The 20,399-nt window shown below is 45.2% G+C and overlaps 1 protein-coding gene across 3 annotated transcripts in view; it reads left to right on the top strand.

Moving 5' to 3' along the window:
• Positions 1–20,399, top strand: part of LOC139386108 (numb-like protein) — a 60,539-nt gene that overhangs the window by 13,803 nt on the left and 26,337 nt on the right. The window contains exon 1 of one of the 3 annotated variants that reach the window (XM_071131537.1): positions 2,956–3,040. The exons of 1 other annotated variant lie outside the window; for it this stretch is intronic. Coding sequence is in view for 1 of the 2 variants with exons in the window: in XM_071131535.1 (XP_070987636.1) it covers positions 11,691–11,731 (41 nt within the window). In the remaining variant the exon portion in view is untranslated. Of the gene's footprint in view, positions 1–2,955; positions 3,041–11,600; positions 11,732–20,399 lie in introns of those variants that run through there. One more of the 3 variants, XM_071131535.1, reaches the window with a different exon arrangement.

Below are 20,399 nucleotides of genomic sequence, written 5' to 3'. Positions count from 1 at the left end.
AAGTGTTCATTGACATTGACACACGGCAGCCCTGGTGTAGCCCACTAAATGTTTGAATCTCTGTTTATCTGCACCAATCAGGCCATTCGTTTGGGATCAATACTGTTTTTGTAGCCCGTCAAGGTCATTCAAGGCTCGAGTCTAAAACACCACCTACCAAACTGCAATCGATGTTGTTGAAGACAATTACCTCTCCTCTTATAGGGTGCAGTGACCGTTCTGAACTAAACACTTTCACAGGACTTTTTTTAAGTCGCCCTTTTTTTGCGTGGCACCAGATGTTCGTTGACGAGTCTGGCCCCGCTGGGCACAGACGTCACTTCAACGTCTATTCCACGTTGGTTCAACGTAATTTAATAGAAATGTGGATTCAACCAGTGGTGCTTTTCTGCAAGAACACTCTCCGTTAAATGTAGGATTGGCTAGGGGATGTGACTGGCTGCCTGCTTTTAGGCTGCTGCTGCCGGGAGCCCCGCTGTTCTCGTTGCCCTAGAAAATTCTGCAAGCTTTTCTCTCGGCTGCCAGTGAGAGCGCCCGCCTGTAGACAGACAGTGGAGGGAGACAGAGTCACAGAGACATGCTGACTTAAAAGCTTATCGATCTCTCAGAGCTAGCCTGACTCCACTCTCTCCAACTCCACTGTCTGATCTCCCAGTGGGTCACTACAACAGACTGCCCACCCGTCCAGGGAGAAAGCATTCCTGGCTGCCTCGCATCGCATTTGTGGGTTCACTTGGGGCCAAGGGTCACAGGCGAAGAGGGACCTGGCTTTATGGTATTTTTTGGCACGTGGGGGTGATTGTATGGGGCTCACTCAGCCTCCTTTGTGTCCCCCTCCTGTCTGGTCCCATACCCCACCTCCGCCCCCCACCACCCGGCAGCTGTCCCCCCTCCATTAACATGACAAAGTGGCGCGGTTCTGTTCCACACCAGGGGTGCTGCTAGCTTTCATGGTGGGGCCATTTGGGCCAGCCCTGCCCTGCAGTGGGCCATCTGTGTTTGGCCTCTACTCTTACTCTCTCCTCTCCTACTGTGAGTCACTCAGAGCAGGGCAGGGTGTGACAGACAGTCAGACCACTGGGGCCTCCTAGAATACCATGAGGTAATTCACATTACACCCAATCAGAGCGAGACAAAGTTAAACATGACATTGTCACTCCAACTACAGCCTTAGAGGGATGATGTAAGAATGTGAGTGTCGTTTTTAAACCAGAGCCGCATGAGGTAATGGTATGGCCCAGGCAGACACAGAAACACCCGCCACCACTGCCTCTCCATCTTTCCCCATTGAAGAGGGGCGTGTGGATGAGATGGAGAGGGAGAGGGAGGGACAGGAAGTCAATCAAGTGATGTCATACGTGAAACCCGTTGAGGAAGAAAGTGGAGACTGTAGGAACTGTCTTTTGGTAGCAGTTTGTTTTCTTCTCACTAGTCTCTTGCGGTCGGTTAACTGCTTTAGGGGATATTGTGAAATATATGTTCTGGATGTTTCCATACTGAGTGTGATGCATAGGAAATATCCTGGGGCTTGAAAGCCACACACCTTCCTCTCTGCTGAAATAGAATTGTGTCATATATTTCTACACTGTTGCATTGATATGCACTCTTATTTCCCAGCACTGTGTAGCAGTTAGTTCATCGGGTGACTAACTAGCTGGTGATCTCACTATGTGCCTCTAGGACGGTTCAGCCTATCATATCTCAGGATTAGATTCACACACCCTCAGTAATACACGACCGGTGCTTGACCCTGCGGTGTTATTTCTCTGTGCTCAGTCCTGGATGTAAATGTGATGCTCGGCCAGCAGTGGAAGCTTTAATTAAAAGTGACCGGTGTTCTCTGAGGAGACCCTAATCATAGAGAAAGGAGTACTAGGATTACTTCACTGATATTTTCCCTGACCCGGTCTGTAATACCAACTTGCCCCGTAGCACTCACATATATAGCCATTAAATGCTTTGAAAGGCTGATCATGGCTCACATCAACACCATCATCCCAGACAGCCTGGACCCACTCCAATTCTCATACCGCCCCAACAGATCCACAGATGGCACAATCGCTAATGCGCTCCACACTGCCCTCACCCACCTGGACAAAAGGAATACCTATGTAAGAATGGTGTTCATTGACTACAGCTCAGCGTTCAACACCATAGTCCCCTCAAAGCTCATCACCAAGCTCAGGACCCTGGAACTGAACACCTCCCTCTGCAACTGGATCCTGGACTTCCTGACGGGCTGCCTCCTGGCGGTGAGGATAAGCAACAACACATCCGCAATACTGACCCTCTACACGGGGGCCCCTCAGGGGTGTGTGCTTAGTCCCCTTCTGTACTCCCTGTTCACCCACAAATGCGTGGTCGTGCAAGACTCCAACACCATCATCAAGTTTGATGACGACACGAAAGTGGTAGGACTGATAGCTGATGACGATGAGACAGCCTATAGGTAGGAGGTCAGAGACCTGACAGTGTGGTGCCAGGACAACAACCTCTCCTTCAACGTCAGCAAGACAAATAAGCTGATCGTGGATTACAGGAAACGGAGGGACAAGCACACCCCCATCCACATCAATGGGGCTGCAGTGAAACAGGTTGAGAGCTTCAAGTTCCTCTGTGTCCACATCACTAAGGAATTAACATTTACATTTTTTTTTTAACCTTTATTTAACCAGGCAAGTCAGTTAAGAAGACATTCTTATTTTCAATGACGGCCTAGGAACAATGGATTAACTGCCTTGTTCAGGGGCAGAATGACAGATTTGTACCTTGTCAGCTCGGGGATTCGATCATTCAACCTTTTGGTTACTGTTCAAACGCTCTAACCACTAGGCTACGCTGCCACCCCAATGGTCCACACACACTCACACAGTTGTGAGGGCACAACAGCGCTTCTTCCCCCTCAGGAGGCTGAAAAGCTTTGGCATGGGCACTCAGATCCGGAGAATTCTACACCATTGCTGCACCATTGAGAGCATCTTGACTGTCTGCATCCCCGCTTGGTATGGCAACTGCAAGGCCCTCGACTCAACAATGGGTGGTGAGTACAGCCCTGTACATCACTGGGGCCGAGCTCCCGGCTATCCAGGACCTCTATGAGTTAAGCTGTAAACCATACTATTTACCAAATAGTTTTCATCTATATTTTACAGGCTATCTGCATTGACCCTTTTTGCACTAACTTGTTGTTTACGAAGCATGTGACGAATAACATTTTGATTTCACACACACACACACACACACACACACACACACACACACACACACACACACACACACACACACACACACACACACACACACACACACACACACACACACACACACACACACACACACACACACACACACACACACACACACACACACACACAGACACACACATGCATACTGATGCTACGCACATACACACATACAGTGCCTTCGGAAAGTATTCAGAACCCTTCAATTTTTACACATTTTGTTACATTACAGCCTTACTCTAAAATATATATATATATATATGTTTCTCATCAATCTACACACCAGTGGTCCCCAAACTTTTTATAGTCCCGTACCCCTCCATATATTCAACCTCCAGCTGTGTACTCTCTCCAGCATCAGGGTCAGCGCACTCTCAAATGTTGCTTTTTGCCAACATTGTAAGCCTGCCACACACACACACTATCCGATACATTTATTAAACATAAGAATGAGTTTGAGTTTTTGTCACAACCCGGCTTGTGGGAAGTGACAAAGAGCTCTTATAGGAACAGGACACAAATAATAATATAATAATAATTAACAATTTTGCTCTTTATTTAACCATCTTACATATAAAACCTTATTTGTTTCTACAAAAATGGTGAATAACTCAGCACAGGTTAATGAGAAGGGTGTGCTTGAAAGGATGCACATAACTCTGCAATGTTGTATTGGAGAGAGTCTCAGTCTTAAATCATTTTCCACACAGTCTGTGCCTGTATTTAGTTTTCATGCTAGTGAGGGCCGAGAATCCACTCTCACATAGGTACGTGGTTGCAAAGGGCATCAGTGTCTTAACAGTGCGATTTGCCAAGGCAAGAAACTCTGAGCGCAGCCCTATCCAGAAATATGGCAGTGACTTCAATTTCACAGAACCACTTGTTGCAATTTCGATGAGGCTCTCTTGTTGAGATATCGGTAAGTGGACTGGAGGCAGGGCATGAAAGGGATAATGTATCCAGTTGTTTGTGTCGTCTGTTTCAGGAAAGTACCTGCATAATTGCGCACCCAGCTCACTCAGGTGCTTCGCTACATCACATTTGACATTGTCCGTAAGCTTGAGTTCATTTGCACACAAAAAAATCATACAATGATGGAAAGGCCTGTGTGTTGTCCTTTAGGGAGAAAGAAAGGAGCGCCAAATTCTTCATCATAGCCTCAATTTTGTCCCGCCCATTGAATATAGTTGCGGAGAGTCCCTGTAATCCTAGATTCAGATCATTCAGGCGAGAAAAAAACATCACCCAGATGGGCCAGTCGTGTGAGAAACTCCTCATCAGGCAAGCGGTCAGACAAGTGAAAATTATGGTCAGCAAAGAAAACTTTAAGCTCGTCTCTCAATTAAAAAAACATGTCAATACTTTGCCCCTTGATAACCAGCGTACTTCTGTATGTTGTAAAAGCGTTACATGGTTGCTGCCCATATCATTGCATAATGCAGAAAATGCATGAGAGTTCAGGGGCCTTTCTTTAACAAAGTTAACCATTTTCACTGTAGTGTCCAAAACATCATTCAAGCCGTCAGGCATTCCCTTGGCAGCTGGATGCTGCAGTGTATCCAAGTGGCGTTGGGAGCAACTGCTTGCAGGCGCGTTACCACTCCACTATATCTCTCTGTCATGGCTTTTGTGCCATCAGTACAGATACCAACACATTTTGACCACCAAAGTCCATTTGATGTCACAAAGCTGTCCAGTACTTTAAAAATATCCTCTCCTGTTGTCCTGGTTTCCAGTGGTTTCCAGAAGAGGAAGTCTTCCTTAATTGACCCCCCATAAATGTAACAGACATATACCAGGAGCTGTGCCAGGCCCACCATGTCTGTTGACTCATCCAGCTGTAACAGACATATACCAGGAGCTGTGCCAGGCCCGCCACGTCTGTTGACTCATCCAGCTGTAACAGACATATACCAGGAGCTGTGCCAGGCCCACCATGTCTGTTGACTCATCCAGCTGTAACAGACATATACCAGGAGCTGTGCCAGGCCTGCCACGTCTGTTGACTCATCCAGCTGTAACAGACATATACCAGGAGCTGTGCCAGGCCCACCATGTCTGTTGACTCATCCAGCTGTAACAGACATATACCAGGAGCTGTGCCTGGCCCACCATGTCTGTTGACTCATCCAGCTGTAACGCATAGAATTCACTGGCTTGTATGGAAAGCAGGTATTGTTTCAAAACATCTCCTGCCGTGTCACTGCTGTGTTGTGAAACAGTGTTGTTTGATGAAGACATTGTCCCAGCCATATCCTCGGCAGCAGGAAGTATTAAGTCCTCCACAATAGTATGGGGCTTCCCTGTCCTAGCCGCTCTGTAGCTCACCATATAAGACTCTTCTAGCCCCTTCTTATTAATGGTATCTGTTGCTTTTATACGTCTTACTACTCGAAAGTCGTCTTTGTTCTCACTCAAAAAACTCCTGTGGCTTATTTTTCAAATTGTCACGTTTAGTTTCTAAATGTCTGAGCAAGAGTGAAGGTTTCCCACAAGAGAGTAACGGTTAATGTGATTGGATGTTAATTATTTGACCAGGCTACCTGTATTTGACATTGTGTTGTTATTTTGCTGAGCACTAGATGGTTTAATTGTATTTTTGGCAGTGAAACGAGGCGTACCCCCAACGGCATTGCCCCTACCCCAGTTTGGGAATAACTGCTACACACAATACCTCATAATGACAAAAAAAAAACAGGTTTTTAGAAACATTTGGAAATGTGTGTTTCGCTGTGTGTGGGAGGGAAAGGGTTTTCAGCATCCTATTACTTTGTCTCTCAGTCCCTGTTTCTGTTTCTCTCATTCCTCTCTCTCTGCTCTGATCCTGCTCAGGAATAGGTATTGTTGCTATAAACACTGGCACATTTCCTCTTCAGCACACGGTTGTGCTTGCGTTCTGTTTCTTTCCCTCTCGTCTCATCTCAAGTGTAAGCAGCACCAACTTCATCAGAGAGGAGTAAAGTCCCAGAAGGCTGAAGGAATTAGGAGACGAGAGAGAGAGAGAATCACACACTGCACGACTAGGAAAAACACAGGAGAACGAGGGCAGGAAGGAGGGAGGCTACAGATAATCGAGTGGCAAGGTGTACAGGAGACACGTTTTGAGAGGGACTGAAAGAGGCGACATAGGTCTGTACTCTGTTACTAGAGGGTAGCCTACCACTCCAGTCCTCAGGTGCTGAAAACAGGCCTGACAGAGAACTCAACGTAGGCTGAGGGCTCCCCTCCATGGCTATTACTCTGAAAACTGTACCATGGTCAGTGTTACAGCCGTCTGCAATGACCTGCCTTGTGGACACAATTAGAGGTTGAGTGGCCCACGTGTAATAGCTATTGTGTGTGTGTGTGTGCGCGTGCAGGCGTGCGTGTGTGTGTGTGCGCGTGCAGGCGTGCGTGTGTGCGCGTGCAGGCGTGCGTGCGTGTGTGTGTGTGCGTGTGTGTGCGTGTGTGCGCAGAGCACTGGTGTTGCATATCAGGTCTCAGGCTCACTGCTGCCCCTTTGTTAGCCCACCAGACATGTGACCCAATTCAGTCTGCCTGCTCCCTCTACACACACATACGTGCACACACACACACAAACACACACACCCTGGAGAGAGGAAAGCCATCGATCCTCTCTCTCTCAGGCAATTTACAGTCGAGAGCCACAGTTTATTTACCAGACTGTAAAAAAAGAAAGGCTGAAGCATTTCCTTCATGGTTGGTTGGTGCTGTTAAATAGGCTGCATTCTGAATGTTTTGGGATGCCGCAAGGAGGTACACACACATACTCACACATTTCTCTATCCTCCATAGTTTCTTTTACCAGATTGGTGACAATGTGTCTTTGTAGTGGGGAACAGAACAGGCTTTTGGTTGTAAAGGGGGAGAGAGAGGGAGCGAGAGGGATAGGCATTGAACAGAGCCACACATCGATCCCAGTGCTTTTCAGATGAGTGTCTGGACTTGGCTCTGGCCAGCACTGGACCGGACAGTGGGGCTGTGTCCTGAAACTCAGAAGATGATTGGACAGGAGGAGAGTCACAAGTTATTTACTTCTGTGGGCTTAGTTGATTGGTATCTGATTTGCGACAATCGTTAGGAAAGTTGAGCTCTATCTCATACAGTGTGGCAAACAGGAATTTTGGATCAAACCATTCCCAGACAATTGATACACACACTTGACATGAGCCTGGTTGAAAGCACACTTACACTGGAGCTCATCCATGCACATAATGTTTGAATCATAGTAGCACAGCAACACAAGTCAACTGCATACATAGTTACTTTCAAACTGGCCCAGTGTATCTTTAGTGTACTCTGTTCGTATACTCCTAACAGTAGAGTGCATTTGAGTATGGATGTACTTTGTGTGCACACACACTTGCTGTTGAGGTTTGGGAAATGCCTGCGGCTTGTGGTATGTTTCAGGAAATGACATCATCCAGGAACAGTTGGTGCAGGTTTCTAATTTCCATCCCAAACCCATGGAAATAGTCTGTCTGTTTGGGCTTGCCATAATATTGGAAGAATCGTGTGCAATAAAGATGAATACAAAAAGAAAACACAGGGCTATATTGTTGTCATAGACTGTGTATAGAATAACAACCACCGTTTGTCTAAAATTTGGAACGAGAGTAGGAAGAAGAGGATGATACAAGGAGGGGGAGAGTTGTGAGAAGAGATGAGGAATCGCTGACATGGATAGAAAAATGGAAAGAGAGGAAAAGAGATGCCTATAGGAGAGAGTACATGACAACTATGTACATACAATGAAAATAACTGCCAGAGTTTGAGAATGGAGAGATGAGCACTGAGGAGGAGATGTCTCTTTTGTGCCACTGAGTCTGGCTTTAATTCCATGTCTACAAATTAAAAATGGATATGTTGGATTCATTCATTCATTTTTGGTTGAGATGGAGACATGAATCCAACATATTAATTAACAATTGAAGATTACATCTGAAATCAGTCAAAGCTTGAAACCCTAGGCCTGTTTTGTCTATTTTTAGTTGAACCCTGGGTTAAATTGAAACAATAGCTGTTGATGACTCATCGATATTTAGGCCGATGTTGGATTTGCTGATACATGACGTAGAAAAGATGGTTCCGTTTCATTTGCTCTGTTAAATCTACCCTTTGGAATGCATTTGATAGCAACAGTGAATCTAGTTATAGTAAGAAATCTTTTGCTTATCATTCTCACAATAGCGCATTGCTATTAGTCAGTGACAAATATGGAAGTTAAGTAGGACTGGACTTGGTTAAAACCCTGCATGGGAGATCAAATGGAGAGCTGTACATAAATCAATTCTCCAGTAGGAAGTGCTTCCCAGCTTATTTATTATTTGTTTTGACAGTGGACATAATGTTGGAGATCTGACATTGTTTCAAAGGTACAAATTCAACATATTTTATGAAAGATTGGACTATGTTAAAAATGGGTTACCAATTGGTTACCATAACATAATCCTGTGGTTAAAATGACACCCTCAAAACAACAGTTGATGATTTTTTTTCAAATCCAATGCATTTTCCATGTAGATTCCACGTCACTATTTTTGACAAATTATGTTAAAACAACGTAGATTCAACAAGTTTGTGCAGAGTGGGATGTGTATTGTGGGTTTGCATGTGAGTCTGTCATGTTTTTTTCACAAGCACAAATGATTTAGTTTCGAGCGTTTGTACAGCACAGGGGGTTGGTGGCACCTTAATTGGGGAGGACGGGATCATGATAATGGATGGAGCGGACTCCGTGGAATTGTATCAAATCATCAAACACACATTATTATGAGCCGTCCTCCCTTTAGCAGCCTCCAGTGTTGTACAGGTGGGCTATTTGATCGGAATTGCGTGAGTGTGTGTTCGCATGCGAGCGTGTGTCTGTTCATGGACATTAAATAATATGTCTACCACCGCAGGTCCTGTGCTTACTCGAGCATAGTTAAACATCAGTAAAACATTGGAGTTTACAAGTTGCGCCACCACACATAAATACGTAGCATTGAGGCCACTCAAAAGTGAAACATCAGAGTACACACACACACACACAGCTTTGTTTTCGTGAATTTTTGGGGAGTAAAAATGTGTTTCCATTCAAAATCCTATTTTCCATAACCCTTAACCGAACCTTAACCCTAATCTGACCTCTAACGCTAAACCTAACACAAACCTAACCCTAACTGTAAACCCAAACCCTAAACCTTTCAAATTAGTATTGTATTCCTACCTTGTCAGGACATTGTGGTCTTGATAATGTAGGAAAACATGTACACACACACACACACACACACACACACACACCAAGCCAGCTCTACTGGTGGGCCCTCATTTGGGTCATGAGAAATTCAATTAACAACACCGAGCAATCAATGTTAACAGTGCCTAGGGCTCAGCACACCACCCCACACCACACCACCCCATACCATACCATACCACCCCATACCACACCACACCACCCCACACCACACCATATCACACCACAGCACACCACCCCACATCACACCATACCACACCACCCCACACCACCCCACACCACATCACACCATACCATACCATACCATACCACCCCATACCACACCACACCACCCCACACCACACCATATCACACCACAGCACACCACCCCACATCACACCATACCACACCACCCCACACCACCCCACACCACACCACCCCATACCATACCATACCACCCCATACCACACCACACCACCCCACACCACACCATATCACACCACAGCACACCACCCCACATCACACCATACCACACCACCCCACACCACCCCACACCACATCACACCACACCACACCACACCAGGCTGCATGGCTATTTCTGTTGGGGTAAAACCTTTACTCCAGGGGTAGACAACTAGATTCAGCCGCAAGACCATTTTTGTCGATGTGGATGGTCGGGCGGTCGGAACATAATGATAATATTTTTTAGACTGCAAATTGACCACAACTAAGCCCAAAAATAGATTTATTTGAAAATAAGAATCATTATATACCTTGATTACATTGAGACACGATCCCATATGTCTCTTTTTTATTTTTTATAATATAATATATTTTTTAATTATCACTCACAGGCTGTTTGGCCCGCGTGCCGCCAGTTGCCTGCTCTTCTCTTCTCCATGATCCCATGGGAAAACAGAACAACAACACAGTTGGAAAACCATAAATATCCTGTATTCTAATTCCTAATTTAAATGCAATCCACAGGGGAAGATTACTCATAGTTTCGTTTAGGTGTGCACTCCAGTTAGCTCCATAGAAAAAGAATGACTATATTCTAATTCTATGTGTAATCAACAGCAAGAACAGGGCTCTGGCGAGTGGTGAACAGCAGAGCTAGTGTTACCATGGGAATGATTAGGGTGTGATGGTGATGTTAAAACACTGGTTGATTGAATTCTTTGGAAGCCATTTTTGTTACGTAAGGAGGAATCTGAGCAGTATGTGTTCCCATCCAGCCTGTGAGGTCATCGTGTTCGATAACTATACCATTAATAGGCTTATGGGAGAGCTCAGCCCACCGCTGTACGCTTTGCCCACAGTGAATTATCAAGCTAATCTCTCTATATGACACAACACAGATGGACACACTTTCCTTCTGGCTGTCTCCCATTTTGTGAAGCTATCTCTCTTTCTTTGTCCTCCTCTCATGCACTGTCTATTTTTACAGGTCTAGCTATCTCTCGCTCCCTCTTTCTCTCCCTTCATCTCTCTTTTCTCCAGCTGAGAGAGAGAGAGAGAGAGAGAGAGTTGCTTCCTTGTCTTTGGAGCATTATAGTGCTTAGTGAATGAATGGCTCCCAGGCAGAGGTGAACGTGTGACCAGGCAGGCTGCAGGCACAGAAAAGTCCCCCCATCCCAGACCCCTGCCTACAGCCTTCAGCCTCACTGGCCATCACAGATGGACGGATGAAACTGTGTCACCGCTAGCCTAATCACCTCTACGCTCCGCAACGCTCCGCTCCTCCCCCTCTCACTCTTTCCTCTCTCATCCTCTCTCATTCTCATCCTCTCTGTGTCCCCCTGTCTGTCCTCTTCATCCTCCCATCCTCTCGGACAGGTTTTGGAGAGGCTGAAAATGAACCGTCCCTCTCACAGGCAATTCAGACAGGAGTGTGTGTGTGTTAGAGACACACGTACACATTACACACACACAGCTACAGGGGTCTGTGTGAATGTGTCGGTTGCCTTCTCTCCAAGTTAATCTCTTAAGAAGAGGTGTGGTTCTCTCTCTCTCTCTCTCTCTCTCTCTCTCTCTCTCTCTCTCTCTCTCTGATCCCCAAGCAGATTTTCATCGCATGTTGTATTAGTTGAATTCTCCTCCGCTGCTGCTGCTGCCGCTGCGAGTCTCAGGGCGTTCTCTTTTTCGCATTTTTGAACACCCATCATCATCATCTCTCCACTTCTTCTTCTACTGCTCTCTGCCTCTTCTTCTGCTTTCACTAGTCTGAGATGAGTTTGAGCGCTGAGATGGGGGAGGCCATCGAGCTAAGGTGAGTGTTTGTGGCTGGGGGGATTAGGGGGGGGGGGGGGGGTACAGTAGGATAGGCTGATGTGTTGCAGTAGCTGTGAACACAGGTCAATAGCCTAGCTCTAGCGTGTCTGTAGTTAGCGATAGCATTAGCCTTGGTTATTATTGGCCATAGCCATTTCAGCAGCTGTCAAAACTGACGGGGCGTCTACTAGCTTATTCCAGGAGCTCATAGTCTTAGCGGCTCTATTAGCCCCCGCGCCCATATGGACCCGATTAGAGTCTCAATTGATATCCCAAAATACCTCATATTTGTTTATGTGCCGCTTGTGCGACATTAAATGTTAAGGGATGTTTTCATAGCAGAAAAGGATGAATCTTAGTAATCTTACCACCACAGAAGTAGAAGAAGAAGAAGTAGCAGCAAAAGCCAAGTTAAGCAGACACAGGAGAAAAGTGGGACTGTTTTTGTCTTTTTGTTTGAGTGATTGGCAATGCAACACTTCTCTTATGTTGAGAAAAGGGAAATGCTTTTCACACGTTATTTCCTGAGGTGTGTGTTTGAGAATTGTGAGATGTGAGTGCTGTCTGCACACTTGCTCTTGTCTGAATGACTCCTTGTGGATAGAGAGCCTGTGGCCTGGGTCTAGCCTGGGCAGATAAGAGCATGTGAGAGGTCTTCACATGGCTGCTGTGTTTTAACATTAGTCCTGCTGTTTAGGGAGCCCCTACGAACACCCTGGACCAGCTGGACCGCCCACTGCAGCCATGCCCGCTCTCTCTCTGCCCGCCTGCTCTCTCTCTGCCGACTCTCTCTGCCGACTCTCTCTCTCTCTCTCTCTCTCTCTCTCTCTCTCTCTGCCCGCCTCCAAGGGCACAGGGGGATTTAGGTGTTTCTGTTGTTAATCTCCATGTCTTGGAGCACACACACAGGCGTGTGTATCTCATCTCCACTCAGAGGCCCTCGGCTAAGAGCTTAGCCTGTGTTTGTGAAGAAAGGAGGGAGGGACAGAGGAAAGAGGAGTATGAGTAAGCTATGAGGGCACAGCTGTGTGTTTGGGAGGGACATTACATTTATCTTTATTTAACTAGTCAAGTCAGTTAAGAACAAATTCTTATGTTCAATGACAGCCTAGGAACAGTGGGTTAACTGCCTTGTTCAGGGGCAGAACAACACATTTTCTTTTACCTTGTCAGCTCGGGGATTCAATCTAGCAACCTTTCGGTTACTAGTCCAACGCTCTAACCACTAGGCTACCTGCCCCCCCTAACACTGGGAAGAGGGAGGGACATCAGACAATCTTGTGGTAGGATTTACTCCACCCACACAGATGATAAGTCAAAATGTTCTGATTTTGTAGCAGGTCTATGAGATGAGAAAAGGTGACATGGCACATAGGTTCTACTTGCACCATATGTCTCTGTGTCATAGAACGTCTTACCTTCACATCGCAAACATATTACCGTATTACCGCTACCCTTTAGCTTGTTATTCCCAAGCCTTAATGCTCCCTAACAGGTCTCACTGTGGTTGTATCCCAAATCACCACCCTATTCCCTATGTCAGTGGTTCTCAATCCTGGTCCTGCGGACATAATGGGGTGCACATTTTTGTTTTTGTCCTAGCACGACACAGCTGATTCAAATCATCAAAGCCTTTTGATGAGTTGATGATTTGAATCAACTGTGTAGTGCTAGGGCAAAAACAAAAATGTGCACCCCATTGGGTCCCTGGGAGCAGGCATGAGAACCAGTGCCCTATGTAGTGCACTATTTGGGACCTGGTCAAAAGTAGTGCACTACACAGGGAATAGGGTGGCATTTGGGACATGTCCACCTGTCTCTCTCAGTGATCATATCCGAAAGGCAGAGACAATACTGGATCATTGTTGGTCTCAAGTTGCTCCTGTCCTGTTTGATATTGATGTCCTTGATTAGTCATCATTTTGAGATCACTTAGCAGAGATGCAGGTTGGGAAGGCAGGTTGATTTGTTGCCAGAAAATGAAATAGACACTGCTGCTGTATCTTTACTGTAAACACATGACACTCTTTAGACACTGCTGCTGTATCTTTACTGTAAACACATGACACTCCTTAGACACTGCTGCTGTATCTTTACTGTAAACACATGACACTCCTTAGACACTGCTGCTGTATCTTTACTGTAAACACATGGCACTCCTTAGACACTGCTGCTCTATCTTTACTGTAAACACATGACACTCCTTAGACACTGCTGCTGTATCTTTTCTGTAAACACATGACACTCCTTTGACACTGCTGCTCTATCTTTACTGTAAACACATGACACTCCTTAGACACTGCTGCTGTATCTTTACTGTAAACACATGACACTCCTTAGACACTGCTGCTGTATCTTTACTGTAAACACATGGCACTCCTTAGACACTGCTGCTCTATCTTTACTGTAAACACATGACACTCCTTAGACACTGCTGCTCTATCTTTACTGTAAACACATGGCACTCCTTAGACACTGCTGCTCTATCTTTACTGTAAACACATGACACTCCTTAGACACTGCTGCTGTATCTTTACTGTAAACACATGACACTCCTTAGACACTGCTGCTCTATCTTTACTGTAAACACATGACACTCCTTAGACACTGCTGCTGTATCTTTACTGTAAACACATGACACTCCTTAGACACTGCTGCTGTATCTTTACTGTAAACACATGGCACTCCTTAGACACTGCTGCTCTATCTTTACTGTAAACACATGACACTCCTTAGACACTGCTGCTCTATCTTTACTGTAAACACATGGCACTCCTTAGACACTGCTGCTCTATCTTTACTGTAAACACATGACACTCCTTAGACACTGCTGCTGTATCTTTACTGTAAACACATGACACTCCTTAGACACTGCTGCTCTATCTTTACTGTAAACACATGACACTCCTTAGACACTGCTGCTATATCTTTTCTGTAAACACATGACACTCCTTTGATACTGCTGCTCTATCTTTACTGTAAACACATGACACTCCTTAGACACTGCTGCTCTATCTTTACTGTAAACACATGACACTCCTTAGACGATGCTGCTGTGGCTTTACTGTAAATGCATTCTGATAGATGCTTTGATAAATTGGCACTAAATAGTAATGACCGTAATAGGAAGTCAATTTGCTCTCTCCTAGTTAGCAGTATGTATGCTTGGTAGTACTGGTCTGGGTGAGTGTATGTTAGAGAACTGGAAAGTCACTGCTATGGAATCTTTATGGAAATTCCAACTCGGCCTTGGCAGTTGGCACACTCACTCGACCCCTTCTTCGATGATGTGTATATATAATGGAAACAGAGAGCAGAAGTCCCCACACACACACACGCAGGCACGCACAAACACACACACACACACACACACACTGAAGCTCGACACCATCAACATACACATGCAGACGGTTATTTTGACCTGTAGCCTTACATGCTGACCAGACTGCACACGTTGATTTTGTCCACACACACCAGATGCGATCACGACACGCAGGTTGAAATATCAAAACAAACTCTGAACCAATTATATTAATTTGGGGACAGGTCAAAAAGCATGAAACATTTCTGGCAATTTAGCTAGTTAGCGCGCAGTTGCTAGTTAATTTGTCCTGGGATATAAACATTGGCTTGTTATTTTACCTGAAATGCACAAGGCCCTCTACTCTGACAATTAATCCACAGATAAAACGGTCAACCAAATTCGTGTCTAGTCATCTCTCCTCCTTCCTTCAGGCTTCTTATTGTTATTATTATTTTGGACTTAATATGCCGGTTGGCAAACAACTGTAGGTGCATTACCGCAACCGACTGGTGTGTGGACCTGAGCTCATCTTTCAATCCCCCCGTGGGTATATGCTCCCCCTAAAAACCAATGAGGAGATGGGAGAGGCAGGACTTGCAGCCCCTAAAGTGTAAAAAATAGAACCCATTTCTATTTTAGAGACTGGCCACGCAGACACGTGCTAGCAGTGTGGGTGCAATGATTGAATAACATGTATGTGTACATTTATTTTTGCAACATTCGCGCAGAATAGCAAGACATTGTTTACTGTGCCATACATTACAATGGGATTCAGTAAGGAGCTGTAAATGTTACTAATCTTCTGGAGAGAAAAATGCTGCCTCTGCAGAAACAAGACAAATAGTGATAAGGCACATTTAATGCCTTTTAGCGTTATGACTTAATGCATTTAATATTTGTTTGTTTTTTTGCGCCCTCCCTCACACTAGCTGTTTGCGCTTGAAATGTGTCTCCACGGCCATAAATAATAAATAATGTGACAACTTTAAAAATATTCCCATGACTGCGTTGTTAGGCGTGTTCAGTTCTAATATGGTGTTCTATTAGTGGGTTTGTGGAACTACTTCCAGAGAGTCCCACCACCACACCTGTTGTCATGGGGATGCACCCTATTCATGTACTTTATATGCTGCGGAATCCCAGAGATCAGCAGAGCAGAGCAGTGTGAGTGACAGGCAGTCAGAGACCAGGGCAGGGCATCCCTCTCATTATATTAACTGACTTACTCTCTGACCAGCCTGTGGTTCAGTCTAATTGAGTTTGGGCCTTGGACCTTCTCAGCAGTGGTCTTCTCAGAAGCCCCTCGGCCTGTGGCTTCTTCTTCCTAATTGCATTAGGAACCACAGGAAGGACTGATTGAGTGTTAGTGTCGTAGCCTGTTTAAAGCTAATTATGTCTGTTGCCATGCCGAGGTACATCAACTATCTGACCACAATAACAGATACCCTGTCTGTTCTGACCCCCACACCCATCCGGATCATCAGTGGTGTAAAGTAGTTAAGTAAAAATAATTTCAAGTACTACTTAAGTAGTTTTTGGTGGTATCTGTACTTTACTTTACTATTTATATTTTTCACAACTTTTACTTCACTAGTTTTCAAAAAAAAAAAAGAAGGTACTTTTTACTCCATACATTTTCCCTGACACCCAAAAGTAGTCGTTACATTTTGCATGGCTAGCAGGACAGGAAAGTGGTCCAATTCAGGCACTTACCAAGAGAACATCCCTGGTCATCCCTACTGCCTCTGATCTTGTGGATTCACTAAACACAAATGCTTCATTCGTAAATAATGTCTGAGTGTTGGAGTGTACCCCTGGCTATCCGTACATTTCAAAAACAAGAAAATGGTGCCATCTTGATTGTTTAATATAGGGAATTTGAAATGATTTATTCTTATATACATTTTAGCAATTACATTTACTTTTGATACTTAAGTATATTTAAAACCAAATACTTTTAGACTTTTACTCAAGTAGTATTTTACTGGGTGACTTTCACTTTTACTTGGGTCATTTTCTATTAAGGTATCTTTACTTTTACTCAAGTATGAAAATTGGGTACTTTTTCCACCACTGTGGGTCATCCGGGTCACCGCTGTTTGGAAGTGTGGGTGGGGGTAAGATTGTGTGTGTGTGTAGAGGGCAGATTGTGTGTGTGTGTAGAGGGCAGATGTGTGTGTGTGCGTGTGCGCACACGCGCTGCGTGTGATGTGTTTGTGTTGTGTCTCCGGTTATATATCTGTATAATCTACCTTACATCAGAGTCCACAGTCCTGGCTGTCGCCCACACTGTCATCACAGCCTACACAAGGCATGCATGGTCCATGTTACTGTGTTGGAGGGTGATTGAATTACGGCATGGCCTAATTGACATGAATGTAGATGTGGAATGACAGAGAGTGTCTGCTGGATGAACTATGAGAGGGAATGGGGAGAGAGACAGGGAAAGAGAGAGAGACAGGGATGGAGAGAGAGACAGGGATGGAGAGAGAGACAGGGATGGAGTGAGAGACAGGAAAAGAGTGAGACAGGGATGGAGAGAGAGACAGGGAAGGAGAGAGAGAGTGAAAGAGAGAGAGAGACAGTGAAAGAGAGAGAGAGACAGTGAAAGAGAGAGAGACAGGGAAAGAGAGAGACAGGGAAAGAGAGAGGGCTGGAAAGGTACTGTAGATAAGTGTGACGGTGGAATGATATATGATCGGGATTGAGGAGAAACAATGTTTAGTTACACAATGATGGGTGAGAGAGTGGTGCTATGTGATGGATGGTGGTGCTACAGGCAGTAGTTAGCATAGTGACAGTGGAGGAGAGAGCATTTTTTTAACGCAAAATGAAAATGTGCATTTCTTATTGGACAAGTTCAGGTATTCCCTCCCTGTTTCATCCTGTTTTCTTCCCTTTGGTGCATAATGAATAGGACCCAGTGCTGGTGAACTGAGGATAAACAGGGTTGGTGGGGGGTAGAGAGGAGACTGTCCCAGGCAGACAGGAAGTCTGTGCTGGTTAGAGAGAGTGTCAGTCCGTCAGGCTGAAGACTGCCTTTACACATGACAGCCTCTGTTCCAGCTGTCTCTCCACATCAGCTTTCACACACGCACACCCACCCACCCACGCACACGCACCAGCACACAGCCCACGCTCATTAAAATATGCGTAACCATCCCGTTCCAGTACACAGGCCTTCATACTGTACTGTAACCTCCAGAGCGTCACTGTTGTATTTGTTCAGTGTTTCCAGTACAGACTACAGATGGTGATGTATTAGCAGTGTTCTGATACAGTTATGTCTTGTCCTCTCCTCAGGGGTTTCTCTGTATCAAATGAACTATGGCTAATGTGACATCGACAGGAAGGGACCGCTGACCCCAGAGTTGCGTATCACTGGAATGAAGTGGGGCCGACCTCTTCTCCCAGGGTCAGACAGCAGTCAAAACACTGCTGCCCCTGTTTATGTGGGCTTGGTTCCGCTCCCTCATTCCACAACCACACACACACACACACACACACACACACACACACACACACACACACACACACACACACACACACACACACACACACACACACAGAGAAGGGGTGGAGGGAGGGGGGGTTGGATATGTGGAATGGGGGGAGCGGAAACAGACGGTTGTCGTGGGGACAAGCCGACTCTTCTCTGGGTCGCTCAGTATTTACATTTAGTGTCCGAGAGGCCCCGGAAATTGGATCATTCTGAGGCAGCACAGTGTATATGTGATCTATTAATAAAACGTCTTTCTCCACATCAAATACAACATTTTAAATAAATAAATAAAATGCAGTTAACATCATAAAGACGGTTCCTGTTTTTACACAACAGACGTTTGTTTCCTCACCACTCCCTCAGTAAATCATTTTTGACACGTTCCTGCAACGCTCCCTGATCTCTAGTAGAATCTAATCACTAGCTGTCTCTCAGTGTGGCGGCTGCTTACCCCCTGACCACGGATAGTTGGTCTATTTCTCACTTGCTTTGATAAACGTTTTCCCTGCTCCCTGCCCTGCGGTCAGGCTTTTCTAACTGTGGGAGACCATGATACTTTACCCAGATAACTATATTACCTCAGTAACGGTAATAAACTCAGTCAACTCTGTTGTTCCTCTATAGACTTACCATTACTGAATGAACTAGACTGATGTTCTACTAACCTAGTGTGTGAATGAACTAGACTGATGTTCTCTAACCTAGTGTGTGAATGAACTAGACTGATGTTCTACTAACCTAGTGTGTGAATGAACTAGACTGATGTTCTACTAACCTAGTGTGTGAACGAACTAGACTGATGTTCTACTAACCTAGTGTGTGAATGAACTAGACTGATGTTCTACTAACCTAGTGTGTGAATGAACTAGACTGATGTTCTACTAACCTAGTGTGTGAATGAACTAGAATGATGTTCTACTAACCTAGTGTGTGAATGAACTAGACTGATGTTCTACTAACCTAGTGTGTGAATGAACTAGACTGATGTTCTACTAACCTAGTGTGTGAATGAACTAGACTGATGTTCTACTAACCTAGTGTGTGAACGAACTAGACTGATGTTCTAATAACCTAGTGTGTGAATGAACTAGACTGATGTTCTACTAACCTAGTGTGTGAATGAACTAGACTGATGTTCTCTAACCTAGTGTGTGAATGAACTAGACTGATGTTCTACTAACCTAGTGTGTGAATGAACTAGACTGATGTTCTACTAACCTAGTGTGTGAATGAACTAGACTGATGTTCTACTAGCCTAGTGTGCGAATGAACTAGACTGATGTTCTACTAACCTAGTGTGTGAATGAACTAGACTGATGTTCTACTAACCTAGTGTGTGAATGAACTAGACTGATGTTCTACTAACCTAGTGTGTGAATGAACTAGACTGATGTTCTACTAACCTAGTGTGTGAATGAACTAGACTGATGTTCTACTAGCCTAGTGTGCATGTGGAGTGTTTTTTAAAATGTTGTTGTATTTTTACCCCAATTTCGTGATTACAATCTTGTCTCATCGCTGCAACTTCCCAACGGGCTCGGGAGAGGCGAAGGTCGAGTCATCGAAACCCCCGAACCTTCTTCACACCTGCACCAATGTGTTGGAGGAAACACTGTTCAGCTGACGACCGAAGTCAGCCTGCAGGCACCCGGCCCGCCAGGAGGAGTCGCTAGAGCGTGATGAGCCAAGTAAAGCTTCCTCGGGCCAAACCCTCCCCTAACCTGGACGATTGTGCGTCGCCCTATGGGACTCCCGGTCACGGCCGTTCATGACACAGCCTGGGATCAAACCCCAAGTTGTATTGACGTGCCAACGCGGCGGCACAGAACCTTAGACCGCTGCGCCACTCGGGAAGGCCTA

The sequence above is a fragment of the Oncorhynchus clarkii genome, chromosome 27 (genome assembly GCF_045791955.1).
Source record: "Oncorhynchus clarkii lewisi isolate Uvic-CL-2024 chromosome 27, UVic_Ocla_1.0, whole genome shotgun sequence".
Lineage (NCBI taxonomy): Eukaryota > Metazoa > Chordata > Actinopteri > Salmoniformes > Salmonidae > Oncorhynchus > Oncorhynchus clarkii.
Note: the sequence above shows the minus strand (reverse complement) of the source record. Positions and strands in the feature narration are given on the sequence as shown.